Source organism: Octopus bimaculoides, chromosome 4, assembly GCF_046866305.1.
Source record: "Octopus bimaculoides isolate indiv1 chromosome 4, ASM4686630v1, whole genome shotgun sequence".
In the NCBI taxonomy this organism is placed as follows: Eukaryota; Metazoa; Mollusca; class Cephalopoda; order Octopoda; family Octopodidae; genus Octopus; species Octopus bimaculoides.
Window position 1 is genome coordinate 86,603,591 of NC_142931.1, and position 21,706 is coordinate 86,625,296.

General features: G+C 36.2%; 1 protein-coding gene across 4 annotated transcripts in view; it reads right to left on the reverse strand.

Moving 5' to 3' along the window:
• Window positions 1–359: 359 nt before the first annotated feature.
• Window positions 360–21,706, reverse strand: part of LOC106875522 (phosphatidylinositol 4-kinase beta) — a 130,211-nt gene continuing 108,864 nt past the window's right edge. For all 4 annotated transcript variants that reach the window (XM_014923714.3, XM_014923712.3, XM_089350924.1 and 1 more), the window contains 10 exons: window positions 18,286–18,443; window positions 16,607–16,697; window positions 15,293–15,432; window positions 12,504–12,737; window positions 11,403–11,555; window positions 10,860–11,042; window positions 9,069–9,334; window positions 6,923–7,058; window positions 4,720–4,840; window positions 360–3,472 (listed from right to left, as the gene is read on the reverse strand). In XM_014923714.3, coding sequence (XP_014779200.1) covers window positions 3,288–3,472; window positions 4,720–4,840; window positions 6,923–7,058; window positions 9,069–9,334; window positions 10,860–11,042; window positions 11,403–11,555; window positions 12,504–12,737; window positions 15,293–15,432; window positions 16,607–16,697; window positions 18,286–18,443 — 1,667 coding nt within the window. In that variant the 3' untranslated portion in view covers window positions 360–3,287. The remainder of the gene's footprint in view (window positions 3,473–4,719; window positions 4,841–6,922; window positions 7,059–9,068; window positions 9,335–10,859; window positions 11,043–11,402; window positions 11,556–12,503; window positions 12,738–15,292; window positions 15,433–16,606; window positions 16,698–18,285; window positions 18,444–21,706) is intronic.

Sequence of the window (21,706 nt, forward strand, 5' to 3'; positions counted from 1 at the left end):
AGAAAAAAACAGTTCAATCTCCCACAAATCACACACATTACCATCTTAAACAAAGGACACATTGGGTAATGTGTTCCTAAGTATACCAAGTGACAATAGTCACATGGAATATTTCAGATCATAGGTCTACTCAACCAGGCTTGGCTTGTGATTTAACAACAAAGCACATTTAAGGCAAACACATACCTACATACACAGAAGAAATTTGGAAAAAAAAAAAAATCTAATTGTTTTAATTAAAACATTTTTCTTTTCTTTGTAACTGAAAGAGACCCCAAGGTATGAGGAGAAAAGAAGAAAAAAGAAAAGCAAAGAGAGAGAGAGAAAGAGATTTAAAATATATATAAAAAAAAAATGCATTTACAATTTACAATTTAATTCCAATTAGAAGAACTCTTATTTACATTGTCTTGTCTTTACATTGCAACATTTTTGTTCTTTCCTTCTTTTGTTTGAAAGAATATTTATTACACATATGTTATATATATACATGTAATATCATTGTGGGTTTATTTTTTGCTTTTTACATTTATATTTTTTTTCCATGTTAGAATGGCTGAGTTATCTTTATTAATTTAATTAATTATTCTTCTTCCTTCAAACTTTGCAAGAGCTTATTGTTTTGTTTGTTTTTTTTTTTTTTTAATCTTTTTTACAGTGAAATACTCCTTTCTTGCTGCTGCTAAGCACTCGACCTTGGAGTATGAATGGGATGTGCTGTTTGTCAATCACAGCACACCCAAGAAAACAAAGTTATGTGCCTTGCCCAAGGGAACACACAGGAGGTTTGAAATTGTATAATCAAAGCCAAGCCTTTAGCAAGGTTAGCTCCCATCACAGTATATGTGTGTGTCTGTATGTATGTATATATATATATATATATATATATATATATATATATATATATATATATATACACACAAGTATATACATATGTGCACGTGTATGCATGTATGTGTGCATGGTGTGTGTGTGTCTGTGTGTGTGTGTGTATGTGGGGGAGGTATCAAAGAGAATTTCTTAAAGAGAGCTGGTGTTGTAGTTGAAGGCAAGAGTGTCAACACAGATGGTAAGCAACCAGCAAACGAGAGAGTGCCACTTTCACAAACACCAACCCTCATTCTCCTCCACCCTCCACATTCTTTTCTCAGAGTTCCAAATCCAGTTGGTTGGGATGTGATTAGGATGGCATGGTTTACTAATGCTGTGACTCCATTCCTCCATGTCTCAGATAAAATACATGCCAGTAATATACTGGAAAAACAAACCCACCACTACCAGAGAAATATAGCCTGACTATGTCCCCCCTCCCTCTCTTCCATCTTGTACATCTCGTTACCACCAGTACCACCACTGATTAACATCACCATCACTGTATGAAGCTTCCCTCCTCTCTCTTTAACTGTTGACCACCATCACCACAACACATTTAATTGACTTCTCTGCTCCACCAAAGGCACCCATCACCAGTAGTGTATACTGAAACACACCCAACATTTATCAACCACAACCACCTCTACTCCCACATTCAGACACAAATACAGTATATAATGTGTAATTTAACACAAGTAACTTACTTACTCAAACACAGCAAATGCTACATTAATACTAATCTATATAGCTAATTTATTAACCTTATTGAATCTATGTTATTTTAAATCTGTTTGAGATGAGAGGGTGTATGTGTGTGTGTATGCATGGAGTGAATGTTACTCTATCATCCACTTGCAATTACATCAAGCCCAGTGCTCAATTGGTACTTATTTTATTGACCCTGAAAGGATGAAAGACAAAGCTAACTATGGCAGAATTTGAACTCAGAACATAAAGCTGGAAGAACTGCTGACAAGCATTTTGTCCAGTGTGCTAATGAGTCTGCCAGTTCACTGTCTCAGATTGTAACACAGGTATAAAGACTCAAATACAGCAAAGGGGTACAGCCAGTTATATTGACACAAGCACTTGATCAGTACTACATTTTATCAACCCTGAAAGGATGAATGACAAAGATGAACTCTGTCACATTTAACATGAGAACATAACAATATAGGCCGTCATCATCATAACTAAAATAATATTTTCACAATCCATAGGAACTTGTAACACACTTTCACTTCACTTTTGGAAGTTAGCAGGGTTAAAAACCAGTAGGAGACAAATTCTGCTGAGTAGGAAGCCAGTTTACCTGAGGCAATTCTTAAATGAAGTAAAGAGTGCGACTAAAGTGAGTAAATAACAATGTCAACATCAGCAGGATTGCAATAATATTGTCCTAACAATGAACTTGATCAATCACAGATGCACACACATACACAAACATTCCTCCAAAATACCCAAAGTTAAGTAAGCTTTAGATAGATTGTCCATCAATGTACCCTGCAAGCCACCCATTTTACTTATACACATTCACCCAAACTGTCCAGAGCTCTAGAGCTCACTAGAAGCTGATCAAGGGACATAATATGCTTCATAAATTTTGAATAAACCATTCCAGAGAGAGGAGGAGAGAAATGAATGGACTAATCAAAATTGGGTTTGATGAGTTCTTTTTTAGTCTCACTTGCAATTATGGAACAATTTGTAGGCAGGTGATAGAAGATAGGTGGGTAGAAGTTTCAAAATGAAGGAAAGGGTATAATAAAGGATTGTGGGGAAAACAACAACATTTTAGTTGACTGTGATGGTGATTACAGTAATCTTAGTTGTAGTGACAATTGAGGAAGGCAGTGGTAAAGACAAAGTGTAAAGGATGGGAGAGTGGATATATATATATATATATATATATATATATATATATATATATATATCCACCAGAGTTATTTTACAACAAATATTAAAAAAACACTAGGCCAGGTCTAGTCAGCTGGGTAACCAGTTGAGTCTAGTTGGATGTTGTATGTTCACAGTAATGTCTACAAAATATAGATCAACAAACAGCTGAAACAGCAGTTGTGGGAACTCAAAGAATCATTGGTGGTGATGGTGTTAGTAGTAGTGGTAAGGGAAGGCCAGATGGAAATTTGAATGGTAAGGATTGCAACAAGAAAAAAGAAAAAGCAATAAAATGGTAAGAAAGAAGTAAAGAAAACAAAAATGGGAAAAAAGAACTTAAAAAAAAAAGATGAAAGAAAAATATGTAAGAGTAGGGAGGAGGGGGGCATGAAACACCAAAACTGGGGTTGTCAGTCAGGAAGGAGTGATCACAATGGGGAGATAGAAGAGGGTAATTGTGGTGGTAGTGATGGGGACAGCAGATGCAGCAGGTGTGAAGATGGTGAGAAGAAGGTTTAAAGGATGCCATTAGTAAGGTACTGAAATCCATCATAGAGCTTGGTGGTGAGGGAATTTAGGCTGCTCTCAACCATATTGTCAACCAACAGTTGTAACTGCTCTTCAGTCAGTGTCAGGTGGAATCGATCCTTCAAGGAACGGATTGTACTCACTCCTCGACTGAAGCAAGGAAGCTGTGAACCTGCAAGAAGACAAAGAAACATGTATAAATCAAGAATGTGTCCACTCAATTAAATACACATTAAAGGTAGGCCACATTAAAAAAATGTTGGTTCATTGACTTTTAAGAAACATGTCCTGTAGGAGCTCTAAGGCAGTGATACAAGGATCAACTAGTGTACATTTAAAAAATTTAATATTGATGCTTCCTTGTGAATGGTAGATGTATTTGATTATCTGCTCTGGAAGAGAAAATTCCAGAATGAGCAAAACATCTTTGGAAGTTTATTACCATGATATACAATACCAAGCAAAATTGGTCTGCACCTCACAATTATTACTGCAACAACATTTGCAGTATGAACCAAGAAAGCTTCTACGTTGTTGCTTGGCCTACAAGAAATAGCAACAGAATTTCCTCAACTAGCTTAAAAAGAAAGGCACACTAGATACAGACTAATGGATTTTTACAAATAATCACAGCTGGAGCACCTCTGATTACAAGCGTGCGCAATAAGATATAATTCAACATGTCTTATTGCTGAAGCAAACAAACAATGGAATCCCTATGCCATCTTTTGATCTGCTACAAAACAGTTGCTATATTGTCTTCAAAAGAAGAACATGCTTGATATACTGAAGTTCTAGATACACTATGCCCAAATAAAGGATGGATGGTTACAGTTGAAACAAATTTGTTTGCTTGATGAGCTAACCTGGTGGTCCACAACAGCAGCAAGTTCCAAGAAACTCAAGTCCATTGCTTGGTGGAGTTTCTGAATAGCTATCACAAACTCATGAGGAAGGAAATGGTCAGGGAATTAGGAGGGTCTAACTTCATTTTTTTACCATTTTCAAGTTTCATATGACAAGAATAACAATACTGAAATAATCTTTTTCCACAAAATTTCTTTTTTTTTTTTTCCTTTTAACATTTTTGCTCCTCAGTTCTGGCCATTTCCTTTTCCTTTATGTAATGATAATTATTCCCAAACCCCAAACAATGCTTTGTTTAGTGTTGAACTATAATTATGTGAAAGCCTGCTAGAGGCAGAGTTAACTACATGCTTGATTTAACCCCACCGCATGGCCCATAGTGCCTTTAGTGAACGTCCCTGCTTCTTACCACCAGTCTCGAAGATCTTGAAAAGGTCATGAGTACGGACCTTTCTCTTCTACTACACTTGGATTTTTTTCCAATGTGTATTTTTAATCATACATATATACACTACATAGACAAAAAACATTGTGTACATGGTGATATTTTACCTGTCTGCATGATTTCTACCAGAGGTATGATTTTGTCCATATGTTTTCTTGAGGCTACAAACCCTTGTAATATCAGGATTTTGAAGTATTCAAACATGTCGTTGCCAAGGCCACCCATCACCTAGAAGTAAGAGATAAAATATATATTCATATGTACACACACATACATACATTACGCAAGGACATAGAAATACTTGTGATAGTCAGCCAGCATGCCAGATGAATCCCTATTTCTTGTTAGAACATCTATCTAGAAGGATACTCTAAGACAAAATCAGAAGCTAGTTCAGCTTCTGGTCATCCCCTAGCCAATGCTGAGCAACCACACCGAAAATGGATTTAGTAGCTGGAAACTGTATGGAAACTTGCCATATATATATGTATACATCTTGTATTTGTATTCACCACCACCACTTGTCAACCAGTGTTGGCTTCTTTATGTTTGTGTAACTTAACAGTTCAGCAAAAGAAACTGATGGATTAAGTATCACACATAAAAAAAAAGTATTGAGGCCAATTTGTTTGACTAAACCCTTCAAGGTGGTGCTCCAGATGGCGACCGTCCAATGACTGAAACAAGTAGAAGGGTGTGTTTTAGAATGTAGATGGAGAAACATTGTGATTGCAGTTTAAACTAAATGGCAAATTAATCCTTTTTTAAAGAAACCTCAAATAAGATGTACTGATGTGCTACAAGAAGAAATATCTACCATTTTGAATTTCAACAGCCCTCTTCATCATACAGTATCTAGTTGGCTAACTGTGCTTCAATATTAATGATTATGAGTTATCTTATTCATTGTGTCAACGAAGAGAATTCTTCCTCACACTGATATAATGTGAGGAAGAATTGCTAGAACTAGAGCAAGACACCTATGTCCCCTCTATACTTTAAATCTCTCAACTGGCCCAAAGCCAACCCTTTCAATACTACTCCCCACACCTCCCACTTTAGGGGTTCTTGTCTTGCAAGATACTTGATGATCTGGTTGGTGCTGGTGCCATGTAAAAAAACACTGGTGATGGTGCCACGTAAAAAACACTGGTGATGGTGCCACGTAAAAAACACTGGTGATGGTGCCACGTAAAAACACTGGTGATGGTGCCACGTAAAAACACTGGTGATGGTGCCACGTAAAAAGCACTGGTGATGGTGCCACGTAAAAAACACTGGTGATGGTGCCACGTAAAAAGCACTGGTGATGGTGCCACGTAAAAAGCACTGGTGATGGTGCCACGTAAAAAACACTGGTGATTGTGCCATGTAAAATGCATTGGTGATTGTGCCACATAAAAAGCACTGGTGATAGTTCTACGTAAAAAGCACTGGTGATTCTGCCACGTAGAAAGCACTGTTGATTGCACCCTGTAAAAAGCACTGGTGATGGTGTCACATAAAAAGCACTGGTGATGGTTCCACATAAAAACACCTGTGATGGTGCCACATAAAACACACTGGTGAGGGTGCCACATAAAACGCACTGGTGATGATGCTACATAAACAGCACTAGTGATGGTGTCAAACTATAAGATGGTTGGCATTAGGGAAAGCATCTAGCCATAGAAACCAGGTCAAAACAGATTATGGAACCTGGTGCAACTGCTGACTTTGCCAGCTGACTGCCCAACTGTCCAACCCAAGCCAGCATCGAAAACAGATCTTAAATTATGATGATGATGATGAGAGCAGATGAGATACTGGCTAGAGAAAAGAATGATAACCTTGTACTTCTTCTCTGTAAATTATTTTGAATATATCCATTTTTAGGTAGAAAAGATCCACTCTGTAAGGTGGTTGGTGTTAGGAAAGGCATCCAGCTGTAAAAACCCTGCCAAAACAGACAGTGAAGCCTGGTGCAGTCTTCTGCCTAGCCAGCCCCTGTCAAACTGTTCAACTCATGCCGGCATGGAAAATGGACGTTAAATGATGATGAAGTTAACCTGTTTGAATTATACCTTTGATGTGTAAGAAAATCATCTTCACAATCATTTTGCTTAATTTGTAAAATTATCCTTCACAGGAATCCTTTCATGTTACCAATGGCAATATGAAGCAAAAGACAGAAACTTCCAACAGACATACCAAAGAGGCACACAAAAGACATCAGAGTTTTTATTCCAACTTCAATGCTACAATAAATTCAATAAACTAGACCAAAAAAGTAACAAGGATAGATAACCGCAAACATCAGAAAATACTTACCTCAACAAACTCATGGGTTAATTTAAAAGGAGAATTCTCAAAACCTAAATTCTTCCCAGGTGATGTCGACAAAATGAATCCAAAATCAATATGGATAATATGACCATCTGAGTCTAGCAGAATATTTCCATTGTGTCTGTAAAAATAATGGAAGGGAATCAAATATCAATTTTCAGAGAAAAACTTTAAAAACTTCACATATAAAATATCTTTAATTCCCCCGTTACCCACCACCATATTCCTATGTGATTGCTTGACCTGTTAGAAATTGCAGCTCCATAACAGTTGCAAATAATAAACCCCAAAAGGTTGCTCCACTCGAAAGAAATAGAAAATACAAGCAAAACCCTATCATCTTAAAAGAAGGGAACATTGGCTAATGTACTCTGTAGTACACTATGCCTGAAAAGGTAAAAAAAAAATAGAAGCAAGATGGTCACAACTGGATTACTTTTGATCTAAAGTCTGTTCACTCAAGGCTGACTTGGGACTAAACAACCACAAGACACAGGCACATACACACCCTATAGTCTTCTGTCAATCAAACCTAAATTATCTGCATAAATCACAATTAAATAATTAAAGTAAGGCTACACAATCATCATCATCATCAATAACCTATTAATGTTGTTATTCTATGCTGTTCTGAGTAAGATGGGTCCAATGAGAACATTAACACTTGATCCTAAATGTGACCAAATGAGAAGAGTCACCATATTAAGTACCAACAGCACTGTAAATATCAAGTGATTTGTTATTGCTTGCCTTGGATCAGCTTTGACTGAGCAGACCAATCAGCAACGGTATTCCAGCTGTGTCCATCTTGTGTTCTTTTTAACCGTTCGTCTCCTTCATTGGACACGAAACTCAGCTTGCGAAGACCTGTTGGGGCAAACGAAAGCGAAATCGTGATGGCACCTGTGCCCAGCGTCGCCTTTCTGGCACTTGTGCCCGTGACATGTGTAAGGATTTTCGAGCGAGATCGTTGCCAGTGCCCCTGGACTAGCTCTTGTGCGGGTGGCACATAAAATACACCATTTTGAGCGTGGCCGTTGCCAGTACCACCTGACTGGCCTTCGTGCCGGTGGCACGTAAAAGCACCCACTACATTCTCGGAGTGGTTGGCGTTAGGAAGGGCATCCAGCTGTAGAAACTCTGCCAAATCAGATTGGAGCCTGGTGTAGCCATCTGGTTTCACCAGTCCTCAGTCAAATCGTCCAACCCATGCTAGCATAGAAAGCGGACGTAAAACGATGATGATGATGATGATTCCAATAATGATGTTAAATATCTACTAAAAATGGAATTGATATTTTCAACAAGTCATGTTGCCTCAAAAAATTTGACATTACTCAACAAAAGATAGATTGCTATATAAACCTGCTTTCTGCAGTAAAAGGGTTAAGCATGTAGGGTGCAATTTGAGGGCAATTTGGCAGCTCTGTCTGATAGGCTGAACAACCATATGCAGGCACCCTCAAGTAATTTATTATCTGCAGTGCTGAATTCAAATACTTCTTCACACTTGGAGAAGACAAGTTACTTCAGTGTATAACTCCCCCAAGAAGGATCTTCAGTGGTTTATTTAAGATCTAATATGGTTATAAGTCTAACATTCACCATTCTAACTTTCTAAAATTGATAGCAATTAGTATCAGCAAAAATTATACAGTAAAGTTTGTGAGTTTGGATAAATTCAAATCCTGTGAAAAGAAGAGGATTTTGATATCTCAAAATTATGCTTCTCACCTTAGAGAAAGAGAGAATTTTTCATTACTCAGGTAAAGGATAACTTCTAAAACGTCTCCCACAGGTATATGCATGCATGTACCTAAACTCAAAATTTCTATGAGCCGTTCTAATTACCATAAGCTCCAATTATTTCTCAATAAATCACTTCTAGCTACAATTTTTTAGTTAAAGGTTAACTATCATCCCAAATATTATCAGTAGTTTCCATAGCTACCTTAGCAATCTTTCATCATCTACAGAGACAATGATATGCCAACCCATACAGATCACGATGTGATAATCCACAGAGGCCATTACATGTAGTAACCCATAGAGACCATGGTGTTGTAATTCACAGAAAGCGTAGTTGATAACCCATAATATAGTAATCCATTGAGATCATCATGCAACTCACCTGTCTTTGACCTGCATGAGGTAACAGACAAGACAGTAACCAGCACAACTCTGCACAAAGTTCTTCTGGGCCGTCAGAAACTCTTCACTGTTGATAGGGCCAAACTCTTGGATGAAGTAGTTGATAAGCAGCTGCTTGGAGTGTTTCTTGATCTGGTGCAAGGAAACAGCGTTGACCACTGGCTCAATCATACCACTATCATTAGCGGTCACCACAATATTGTACGGCCGTATCCACAGAGGAACATGCTCGATTTCCCAGATATTCTGCATTAAAGTAGAAAAATAAAAGCACATGAGTAAACTGTTCACATATAGTATCAAAGTTCACACAAAGTTCAAAACCAACATTGCAACCAGGAACTATGAACACTAAGGTTGTGTTTAAATGATCTGTGAAAATGTATGTTGGTCAAGAGAAGGAAGATAATTTTATATATATGCATATCAAGGGACATTAAAATAATGCTGTTACATACTGTCATGGTTTTGATATCTACTTATATCAATCTACCCTTCATTTAACATCTCTTCACAATTTTTATTTATTTAACATCATGTTCTGTGAGCAATAACATCATAGGTTATTGATTTTCATTGGGTCAATAACTGGTTTATAACATTTACAATGGCAAGACTGAGAAATGATTGCCTGTGCCAGTGGGTGTCATGAATAGCACAAGGGAGTCATTCACATACACTGGTTTTCCTCACAGTATTTACATCTCCTACAGAAATATATCATCAAAAGATATATATATATATATATATAATTTATATAAGGGCATTACTATATAGTAATGCCTCACGCTTAGAGGGACTAAATAAGTCAAAACTACCAAAAAATAAGCACATATTTACCGAAAGCGAGGGGATGCAACTTTCAAAAAATTAACCTCCTAAAAACATTTAACTTAACGGCAAACCACTGGTTTCATAATTAATGCAGCAATGTAGTAAGCTGCATCTTTTATTCATCAGTGCACGTATGGTCGAGACACATAAAAAATAAACAAAAATCAACATACCCCGATGTACCCAACAAAGTACGATGACTTCTGTTCATCCTTATATATCCGTGAAAGAGGCTGGCTTTATCCAGTTGCATCTCGGTAACACGTGCTTTTACAGAATAATATGCAGCACTGAATATATTCTAATTATTTATAATATAATATAGGATAAAATCTTATAAAGAATAAATTCTTATAAAGATTTTATCCTATATTACATTATATATATATATATATATATATATATATATATATATATATATATATAATCATCATCCTTATTTAATGTGTTTTCCATGCTGGCATGGGTTGGACAAGCATTGGCATGTCAGAAGACTGCACCAAACCCTGCTGTCTGCTGTGGCATGGTTTCTACGGCTGGATGCCCTTTGGGTGGGCTTCCACACAATTTACATCAACTGAAAACTTGAAGCTATGATAGAAAACATGTGTTCAAGATGCCGTGCAGATGGTTGCAAAACATAGCCATGCAATACATCAGTATTCCCCAAGAACATTGGGTCCATCCAGCATACAGCAAACAAAAATGAAAACATAAAAGAAACAGAAGTGCTGACTAGTCGAGCCTTTATATGATCATCAAAACCCACAAGAAACAGCAGCCAGTTATTTTTCAGATTATACCTTACTGTCTCAAATAAGTAAAGAGTATGTGATTTGTTTTACTTACTCTCAAAAACACAAGAAGGTTATAACTGGAATGTATTTGATCACAAGTACAATCAATCAAGATTGACCCAAGTCTAAAAACAACTCACCTGTAGTTGCTTGAGAACTTGATACACTAACAACTCCTGTCGTAAATCATCTCCAGATTTTATAATGACAGACATAAGGCGCCAATTTGGTAGGTGGCCATACGGAGAAGTTTCCTGGATACGGTGAACTTTCTCTTCCCAAGGTTCTTTCAGGGCAGCGGCAGATGGATCTTCAGGATCTCGCTGGGTAATTAAAAAAAAAAAGAATAGGATTAAAAATATATTCACAATAAAACAGGTAAACATTATTTTAATTATCCAAGAACCAACTCAAAAGATAATTATGATTTCTATCTTACACAGAAAACTAACATCTTGACAGATTCATCCATTTTATTTCAGACTGAAATTCCAATTTAAATATGACCATTCTAATAGGGATAGTCTCTGGTTGGATTATTATTAAGGGGTGCTTAACTGCTACCTTATACACCCCCAACTAATCAATATCACTCGTATATTTGGCTCAACTTGAAACATCTGTTCACATTACCCGGTCAAATAAACTGGTAAAGTAGAATGCGTTTTAAGTGTCAGAGGTACCTCAAATTTGCCCTTTGGTGCAGCAATGTTTTCTGATAGGCGTCGGCGAATATCAGCTGCAGCAATGTACACAGGGTCTTTACTATCAGCACTTGTAGAACTCTCAGCAGAGAACTGGGAAATTGTATCACTTGATTTTGACCGATTTGAATACTGAAATTACATGAAAAGAAAACATTCTTGATAAAAAGTGATAAATTGAAAGAGAGCAGATGGCACAGAAAATATAATTTTTTTACTGAATAGTAAACTGGTTGTTTGTTGATCAGACAAATGGTTGTTTGTTGACAAGACAGATGGTCATTTAATAGTTAAATTTTTACTGAAAAGATAAATTCATTTTCTTTTATAAAAAAAAGAAATTACATAATCCATTTGCACAATCAAGTGTGTGTGTGTTGACAAAAGTGAAAATTAATAGACAGAAACTGTCCAGAACACTGAAGGAGAGACCTTTCTTCTTCTTAAGAGACAGACTTCATTTACTACCTGCTTTTACACCACTACCTGGTCATTCAGTGCCTTCAATAGCAACCATTCTGTTGCAGGCATTTGTTACACATCTCTGGCCTAAGGACAACTTTTCTTTCCTTCCCATCAATCTATGAAGGCCTTGAAAAGGGTAAGAGAACTGGCCTTATTTTTATCAGACTAAGCAATGACAAAAACATATTTTCCAGGCAAAAATAAGTGTATGCATATTTATATTCTTCTCACAATCAATACTTACAAGCAAAGGTACAGAATATCATTCGATAATAAATATAAAAACTTGTTCCAATAATTTTTATTCAAATACCTAAATTTTATAGAACACAGGCATGGTTATGTGGATAAGGGGTTGGGAAGCGATAAGGAGTTCACTTCCCAACCATGTGATTTGGGGTTCAGTCCCACTGCATAGCATCTTGGACAAATGTCTTCTACTATTGCTTTGGGTCAACTAAATCTTTGTGAGTGAATTTCGTAGGAGAAAACTTAAGTTTATCTTGTGTATGTGTGAGTGAGAGTGCTTGTGCCTTGAGATAAGAGGGAAAAAACTCCCTCCCATGAATCTTTCAAATAATTCATATAACAAAACATGGAGTGAGGGCAACATACCATAGCTTGCAGGATTTCATCATCATCTTGTAACCAACAGTCAGAATCATCAAAGTCAGAAGTACCATAAATGGCAAACTCTGGCTTTGGAGAGTTGTTGCTTCTGTTGTAGTAATGGGTCAAGTCCTCCTCTGAACGGGTGAAACGCAAAGTATTTTCCAAGATCTTACTTGGCAGTTGGCTGGTGACTGGGTTCTCACACTCGAGTACTTCAACATATATCAAGTAGGGAGTCTAGATAAATAAGAAACAAAATGGTACTTCAGTTTCATCAGCATGATATCAAAATATTGTTATATACCATGGTCATACTGTTGTCACTGTCATATCACTGTAGTCATAGTAATCATTTTCATATTGCTATGATTATGCTATCATTATTATCATATCTCTGATTATTCTATAATCACCGTCATATTGCTGATTTTATTAGCACATCATTGTCATATCATTTTGAGAGAAAAAAAAAAAGAAAATACAGTAACAAGAGAGGGAGAGAGAAAGGGAGGACACTAATTTTCTTTCCTTTCTCTTTGCTTCTCTTTATATACCTTTAGCTCCAGGGTGTATTTATTCATGTTTGATTTCATTTTTATTTATGAATTTTTTATTTGTTTTTTTTTCATTACTTTACCCTTTTACTATTGTTTATTTTAGTATTCTTTTTCTTTCTTTCAAAAGAATCCGGACTTCACTCACTCTCTTCACCTTTCATTTGATTTCTATCTATTTTCCCCTCAAAATACTTATAAGCCTTGCCATCTGTCCAACCTTAGAACATTTGATCCCTGTAACATTATGCAATAAACTGTTTCTCTGATGATCTGTTGTGGTTAAACATCCAACTGCTCTCGAAACATCCAATTGTTCCAAACAACCTTAACATGAAATATACATAGGGAACTAAAGATATAAACTGGTGTTCATCACAATTTCTTATTTATATAGATAATCTGGCTGAGTAAAAAGTAAGCAACGTTTTGAAACAGGAAATTCATCACAATATATTTCAACAATGTGGAAATCTTATTCATCAAAGTACTATTACAGTCAACACATTTTTGCCAATGAGTTACAAGTATGTGTATTTCGGTAACATAAAAATCTGGAGTTCTGAAGCTGATAAACTCTTTGAATGCACTTTCAGCAACGGTTTGGTTTTTGAACTCCTCCTCTTGCAGGAAACCATCAAGGTGCTTGAAAAAGTGGTAGTTGGTAGGAGAAAGGTCTGGGGAATAAACTGGTTGGGGAAGAACTTTGTAGCCAAGTTCCCTGAACTTCTGGAGCATCATTAGCGAAACGTGTGATCGAGCACGGTCATGAAGAATGACTGGCCCTCTTCTGTTGACCTGTCTGGGACGGAGGAGTAGTAGTTTTTTGTTTATTCATGGCAATATGTTTCTGCAATAATGGTTTTTGCGGGTTTTAAGAAGTTACAGTGGATGACTCCAGCAGTCCACCACCAAACAGTCACCATAACCTTCTTTTTGAAGAGCTCGGATTTAAGGAAGGTTTTCGGCGCTTCATTTTGGTCCAACCACTACGAATAATGATTTTTATTATTGTACAGAATCCACTTTTCATCGCTAGTTACAATATGGTCAAGAAATGGATCAGTCTGGTTATGGAGAAGAAGCGACGAGCAAATTTCATATCTGCACATTTTCTGATTTTCATTCAAATCATGTGGTGCCCATTTGTTGAGCTTTTTTGATCTTTTGATCACATGCAAATGGTTGCAGGTAGTTTTCTGGCTAACTTGAAGTTCCTTTGCCAGTTTTCGAGTGGTTTTACATGGATCTTTCTTAATGCCAGTCTCCACTGTGAAATCGTTTAAACCATTTTCGAGTTGATCACTCACTGGCCATTTCCTCACCAAATGTTTCATTGATATCACTAGCAGTTTCAGCTGCTTTACGCCCTTTTTTGAAGTTGAATAGCAAAATTGCTCGAATATTATGCTTTGACAGTTCCATTTCAGATGATTGTAACAATGATGAAAAAAAAATACCAATGTTGATTTATTGATGCATTTGGGCAAGTCAATGTCTGTATTATCAGACAATTGCAAAGAAATGTTTTTAAAAAATTCAAAACTCTGCAAAAATCAGGTACAAATTCTTCATGATTCAAAACGTTGCTTACTTTTTACTTAACTTTTTTTTATATCCATCCATCCCAAAATCCATCATAAATTAATCTTCCTAAATCATACATAAACAGTTATCTAATGAAGTTTTCTTGGCAGTAGAATTCTATTAAAACATTTATCTCCCTTGGTTTTGTGTGTGTGTGTGTGTGTGTGCGCGTGCGCGTGCGCGCGGTCACAACTCTGTGACTTTTGTCTAGCTGTGTTAACACCAAAATGAGCACATTGGTATGTGTGAGCGTACTAGAGGATGCAACTGTTTATTTGTAAGTAGGAATGTACTTGTGTGTATGTGTGCATGTTTTGAATGTGTATGCAAATACGTGTGATTGTTTACAAGTAAGATAGCAAGAGATTGCGATGATATGTGAGTATGCACAAGTGTCTTTGCAAGTATGTGTGAATGTGAATTTAAAAAGAAACAATCAAGCAAAAAAAAAAAAAAAAAAATACAAACTAGTCAATATCTTATCAACTTGACAAATTTCACAACTAACATTGCACTGAACATGACAACAGCCACCACCAATACAAACACTTATAAACCACCACTGCTTTTACAGACACTAGCAAGTTTCAGGACTTTTGATCATAAAAGTCTGCTTACTCAGGACTGACTTGGAGCTCAACAACAACATACCTTTTCTTTAGAGTTCAGCACCACAGCCTGAGTATTCGGTACTCGTACAATATGGTGATTGGCCTTCTCAGCGGTGGGCAGCCAGACACGAGCTGGTAGATTTAAGTTCATCATTGCAAGTTCAGCTATTAACCGAGAAGCTGAGGTAAGAAGAAAAAATAATAAAACAAATTTCAATATAGAAGCAGAGGCAACAGGAGGCATCATGTAGCAGAATTATAAAGAAAAAAGTTTAAAAACATTAAAGAAATATATAAATAGAAAGATAAATAATTATATAGGCGCAGGAGTGTTTGTGTGGTAGGTAGCTTGCTTACCAACCACATGGTTCCGGGTTCATTCCCACTGCGCGACACCTTGGGCAAGTGTCTTCTACTATAGCCTCGGGCCGACCAAACCCTTGTGAGTAGATTTGGTAGACGGAAATTGAAAGAAGCCCATCGTATATATATATATATGTTTGTGTGTCTGTGTTTGTCCCCCCAACATCAGTTGACAACCGATGCTGGTGTGTTTAGGTCCCCCGTAACTTAGTGGTTCGGCAAAAGAGACCGATAGAATAAGTACTAGGCTTACAAAGAATAAGTCCTGGGGGCAATTTCATTTGACTAAAGGCAGTGCTCCAGCATGGCCGCAGTCAAATGACTGAAACAAGTAAAAGAGTGTAAAAGAGAAAAAGAGAGTGCTCTACTGATTCTGGTGCCCATCTAAAAGACAGTGGCTTCAATTTGAAAGTGTTGAGCTTCTTCCCACATAATCATAAGTTCAAATCATACTATAGCCATCCTGTTGTCATTTTAAGAAAGCAACAAACTTCTTTACTTTTAGTTTGACCAATATAAAACATATTTTAATGCTACTTCACTGATAAGTACTTAATGGTAGGGAGCACACCTGTACGTAAAAATAATTGCTCAAGAGTAAATGCAACCATCAATGTCAGCTTGGATAGTAGACCTAATCTGTTAGCAAGTTTAATACCATCACCTTGCCCTTGGAGGCCTTTTTATAAGAGACCCTTCTGTTGCAAGGACCTGGACCAGGTCTCTAAAGATAACTCTGTGTCATGTATGATACATTCCTTCTTCCTTTACAAATACAATTTATGGTTAGTTTTTTTCTCCCCCCCAACTGTCACAGTCCAAGTCACAGAATCTCTATAAAATATATCATGAGTGATGCCCTCTCTCCTTTGACTAAACTATAAAGAACAAAATGAAACAATGGAAATTTGGATGTGGTAAAATATTATATACTGTGAAAAGAGACCAAGAGATGATTAAATAAGAAAACAATAAGAGAAATTTGGTTTACTTCGAAGTTCTTTGGTGGGTAACTGTTGTAGTTTCTGTGCAATATTCATCAAAGCCTTCACAAATTCTTGTTGTGGCATCAGCCTTGGTGCCTGTAAATACCAAAACAAAACATTATGTTCAAAAAAGAAACAAGAGACAAAAACGCAATATTTTTATTACCATGTCAGTTTTGTTTTTAAAACAAATATCTACTAGAATTGGAAATTAGAAAATGAATGAAACAAGACCAACATTCATTTCTAAAGTTTGTGTTTCAGTGAAAAGGTCTAATAAAGCCAGAACATGCATGGAGTTGTCTCCAGTACTTGCCAGAATAATTAAAATATTATTAGTCACTCTCCAATACTCTGTTTCTTACTCACAAACTAATTATTTCTAATTGGACTTTTAATATTCAGTACATTAAATGTAGTAATACTAACAGGACTACAGTTTTTAATTGTGATGGCATCTCTGGCAACTTATTTCTAAAGATGAAGTAGGGCATGTTATGAAAAAGGAAAAAATTTCTAACTTTGGACATTGGGTCAGATATTTGTAAGAAAGGTTTATGGTTAACTAAATAAAGCCCAAAACATGCCAATTATTGACTTTTATCAACCCCTACTGAATGATGAATAAAAGACAAAGTTGATACTAAAAGGATTTGAACACAGAACATAAGGATATGCTGTAGATCAACACTGCATGACATTTAGCCTAGCATTTTGCCATTCCTATGGCTTACTGCCTTCAGTGTAAATAATATATGCTAATTAGAGGGATCCTATGTGGTTGTGTTGCTTGACTTGAAAGAAGCAGCAGCCAAACTACAACCTCACTGCCTTTAAAAAGAAAAAAAGCACCCTGAATAATATAGTCCAAGATAAATAAGATGGGTCAATCACAGCTGGAACAGCTTATCATAAGTTAACTCCATCAGAACTAGTTTGAGACTAACATACTAAGGATTTCTAGCAGGCATAGAACACTCTGGGGTGGGGGGTAGTGGGGAATACAGTTGATTTCAATCATCCCAGTACTTGACTGGTACTTATTTTATCAACACAGGTAAGATAAAAAGTGTGGTCAATAGTTGCAGCACTTGAAATCAGAAAATAAAGGGAGGTAACAAAATACCACAAAACCATTTTGCCTACTGTTCAAACAATTCTACTGATGACTTCTAGTCAAGAACAATGCTAATTTATAAAGATGTGATTTATACAGTTGATGTCACTAACTCCATTATATTACTGGTACTTGCTATTACAATATACAGAACCTATTTGAAAATGGCACACTTTATATACACATACACTCATACAAAAGCATACATACACACAGTATCAGAACCTACCTCACAATGGCAAGTCACTTTACACAAATACACATGTGGTCAGAACCTATCTACAATGGCTCAGTACTTCATACCAAAAAGTAAAAGTACATGAAACTTACTCAGGTTCAATCAAACTAACAGTTCCTGTCTATCTAATTTCACTAATAAGGCTTGGGTCAACAGACGGTTATGGTAAAAAAAAATAAAAATAAAAATAAAAACCTTGCAAGATTCCACGTTTTGGGATTGAACCCATGATCTTGTGAGTATGAAGCAAACTTCTTAACCATCTGGCCAATACACACTCTCTCTCTCACCCACTCACATGCACACAAATACTGGATATCAGTACATACCTCACAATGACAGACAGTCTTTCGACCAGTCAAATCATTGAATAATGCCTCTGAACTCTTGTGACAAGTGCAGCCACTTTCGAAAGCTCGTCCAGAGGTCAGGTCACCAGCAAGGAGAGGCATGTTTGGCAATGTCATAGAATGGCGGATGCTGCTGCCTGCAAGTAGAGAGTGAGGGGGGAGATATATTTAGAAAACATCAATTTCTATGTAACAACACCAACAGGTCAATGACAAATATGGCTATTACAGCCACAATCTGAAAAGATGAAGAAAAGCAGAAGAGAGGTTGAGTGGGGTGGGCCGAAGCATTCATGGAAATATTTAAACCAAAACAATGCAAATTTTATGTTCCATTACTTTGAAATACAAATACCAATTTAAGAAAATATCTATATATTTACTCAACCTGTAAGAAATTCCCTCTTAAAATCATTCCCTGCTACCTAAAAAAAAAAAAAATAATGAAGTTAAGAATGCACAAAAAGACAATAGTCATAACTAGAATTTCTTTGGTCACAAGTCTGGATAATCAAGACTGATTTGGGTCTTAACAACAAAAACTACTCCTTCCAGCTTTGATTCATCACTAGGTGGTTCATCTTTATCTCCCAGTTTTCCCCTGCACCTCTGCAATTCTACTTCTATACAAAAATGCATCAAACATAGTTGGCCAGGGCAGAGAAAAGAGAAAGGTACAACTTTCTTTAAATATCACATGGGTAAGTGTTGCTGAAACAAAAAGATATCTCTTATAAAACAAAGTTATAAGTGGCTTGAGAGAGTCTGTAAATCTTTGAATACAAGTATAGAGTTGGTTTTATAAATAATGCTCAACGGTCTACATCCTTTCATTAGTGCTACATCAGCATTTCTAGAAAAAATAACTTTCACGAGATAAATCCTCCTAGTCTCAAATAGGTACCATGTGCAGACACAGTTCACTATTTTAGGTGACAGAGCCACTAAGTGAATCTCAATGTGGGCACCCAATTTGCTAAAAATAACAATCAAATCCCCCAGAAATCACATCTTTCTTAAAAATAGGATGACACAGTGGATAATGTAATTCATGATACATTATTCTGAAAAACAGTAATGAAAAAATAAAAGACGGGATCCACAGCTGGACATATGTCTTTTTGGTCAGGACTGATCTGAAGCTAAATAACAACAGAAGCATTATATAACTGCTGGATATTATGTTGGATTACAATGTAATCACTTTGAAAATGAAACCTACTGATGAAATATCTGTTAAGGACATGAACCCTACAGAAGATTCTACATTGAAAGAAATGGAACCATTTTTATGGAGATACATGAAAAAATATAGATGCTATTCTTTTTATCCTCTAAAAAATATACGAATCTCATTAGACAAGGGAAAAAGTACATACAAACAGTATATGCATTCAATAAGGTAAAAAGTATGTACAGTCTTGAAAAGATCAGCTTTTAATTCTAGTACACAACTGGTGGCAAGATTATAAGGGGGCTGTGTTTGGCTCCAGGACAATCCTGATCCAGCAGACCTGTAATTAAAGGGGTTCCAAATGTGCCCATATTGTCTCTTTAAGTGCAAGTAGGACATCATTATTTAAAGTATCCTTTCCCTATTTCAGACAGTAATTTTAAGGGAAATTTGATTGCTATTTCTTGCAGATTGAGCAATCACATTGCAGATCCCTTAGTGACTCATTTTGGTGATTAAATTTTAGCCAGAGTATCAAGGAGTAATTTGTAGGATCCGTTGAATTGGAATACTGGCTGGAAACATTGATAAAATGAAAATAAACTTAGAAGTTGTAAAATAAAACTGGAAGTTAATTAGGGACTGACAGGATGAAAAAAATTAGGTTGTTTTCTGTTTTTTTTCTTTTTCTCCTAATTTTGAGCTGCTGTCTTTTTGAAAATAAAAACATTATAAAGCGCTGAAGAACAACACAAGTATTTAACTCCTTAGTATTCCGACTATTCTGTTAAATGCAATACTTATTTGGCCCCATTGTTTTGAATTAAACACACATTATCGTGTAGCTTTGAGACTTTGATGATGCGACTGTTTATTTTAAGAATGACATGGTAGGGTAGGTGAGAGAGGGTGAATATGACTGGTTTGAACATAAAACAAGAATATATGAGCCAGATATAGTCAGTTTAAATGTTAAATACTATAGTGAAGAGAGATGAAGCTCCATATTTGAAAAGGTTTTTTACTCATTCCGCTTCTCTTATATATAGGATCTTTCTCAAATTCTGCAATAACTAACTATGGAAAAAGAGGTTATACAGTGGACAAGATTGTAAAGATTGATACAAAGGTGGAGTCTAAAAACAGAAGCAATGCCTATCATAGTAGGTAGCGCTACTAGGCACTGCACACATCCTATGTAAAACATTTTCAATACAGTGAAAATAAGAGCATCACAAAAAAACCACAACACATACCCAAGGTACACAGAGCTGCACTCAGTAGTGCAGTGAAAGCACATGATAAAAATAAGACTACTGATAGTAATAATGGTTTCAAATTTTGAAAGAAGGGCAGGAATTTTGTGTGGAGGGGATGAGTCAATTACATCGACCCCAGTGTTCAACTGGTACTTATTTTATTCACCCCGAAAGGATGAAAGGCAAAGTTGACCTCGGCGGAATTCGAACTCAGAATGTAAAGACGGGCAAAATACTACCAAGCATTTCATTTGGTGTGCTAATGACTCTGCCAGCTCTCCACCTTAATAATAACAATAATAATAATACTAATAAAAATCCCAATGTTGACTTGAACTATGTCACTAGCAACTAAGTAGTTCTGACATGTTATTACTGCACCAAACTATTACCTGAAAACTAAGTTGCAGATATAAGTACTACAAAGTAGACGAGATAATCCTAATCTGATAATTTGATATATTCAAGTTACAGTTTGGTGATGATGATGGTGGCAGTGTGGTATAGTAATCTATAGATCAGTAGTTCTCAATGCTTTTGACTTCATGGCACATTCGATATCAAATAAAAAACACTTACAGCCGTACTTTGCAAAGAAAGTTTTAAAATGTCAGTGCACTTTAAATTTGAAAAAAAAAACTAGAAATAATTTTTTTTTTTTTTAATTGTCAATCTTGCTTTATTAATCATATTTGTGTAAAACAAAATTATAGGCATGGCTGTGTGGTAAGCTTGCTTCCCAACCACATGGTTCCCGGTTCAGTCCTACTGTGTAGCACCTTGGGCAAGTGTCTTCTATTATAGCCCTAAGTTGATCAAAACTTTGTGAATGGATTTGGTAGACAGAAACTGAAAGAAGCCCATTGCATGTATGTGTGTGTGTGTGTGTGTTTGTCTCATCACCACTTGACAACTGATATTGGTTTGTTTATGTCCCTGAGAACAAGTGGTTCAGCAAAAAAGAGAC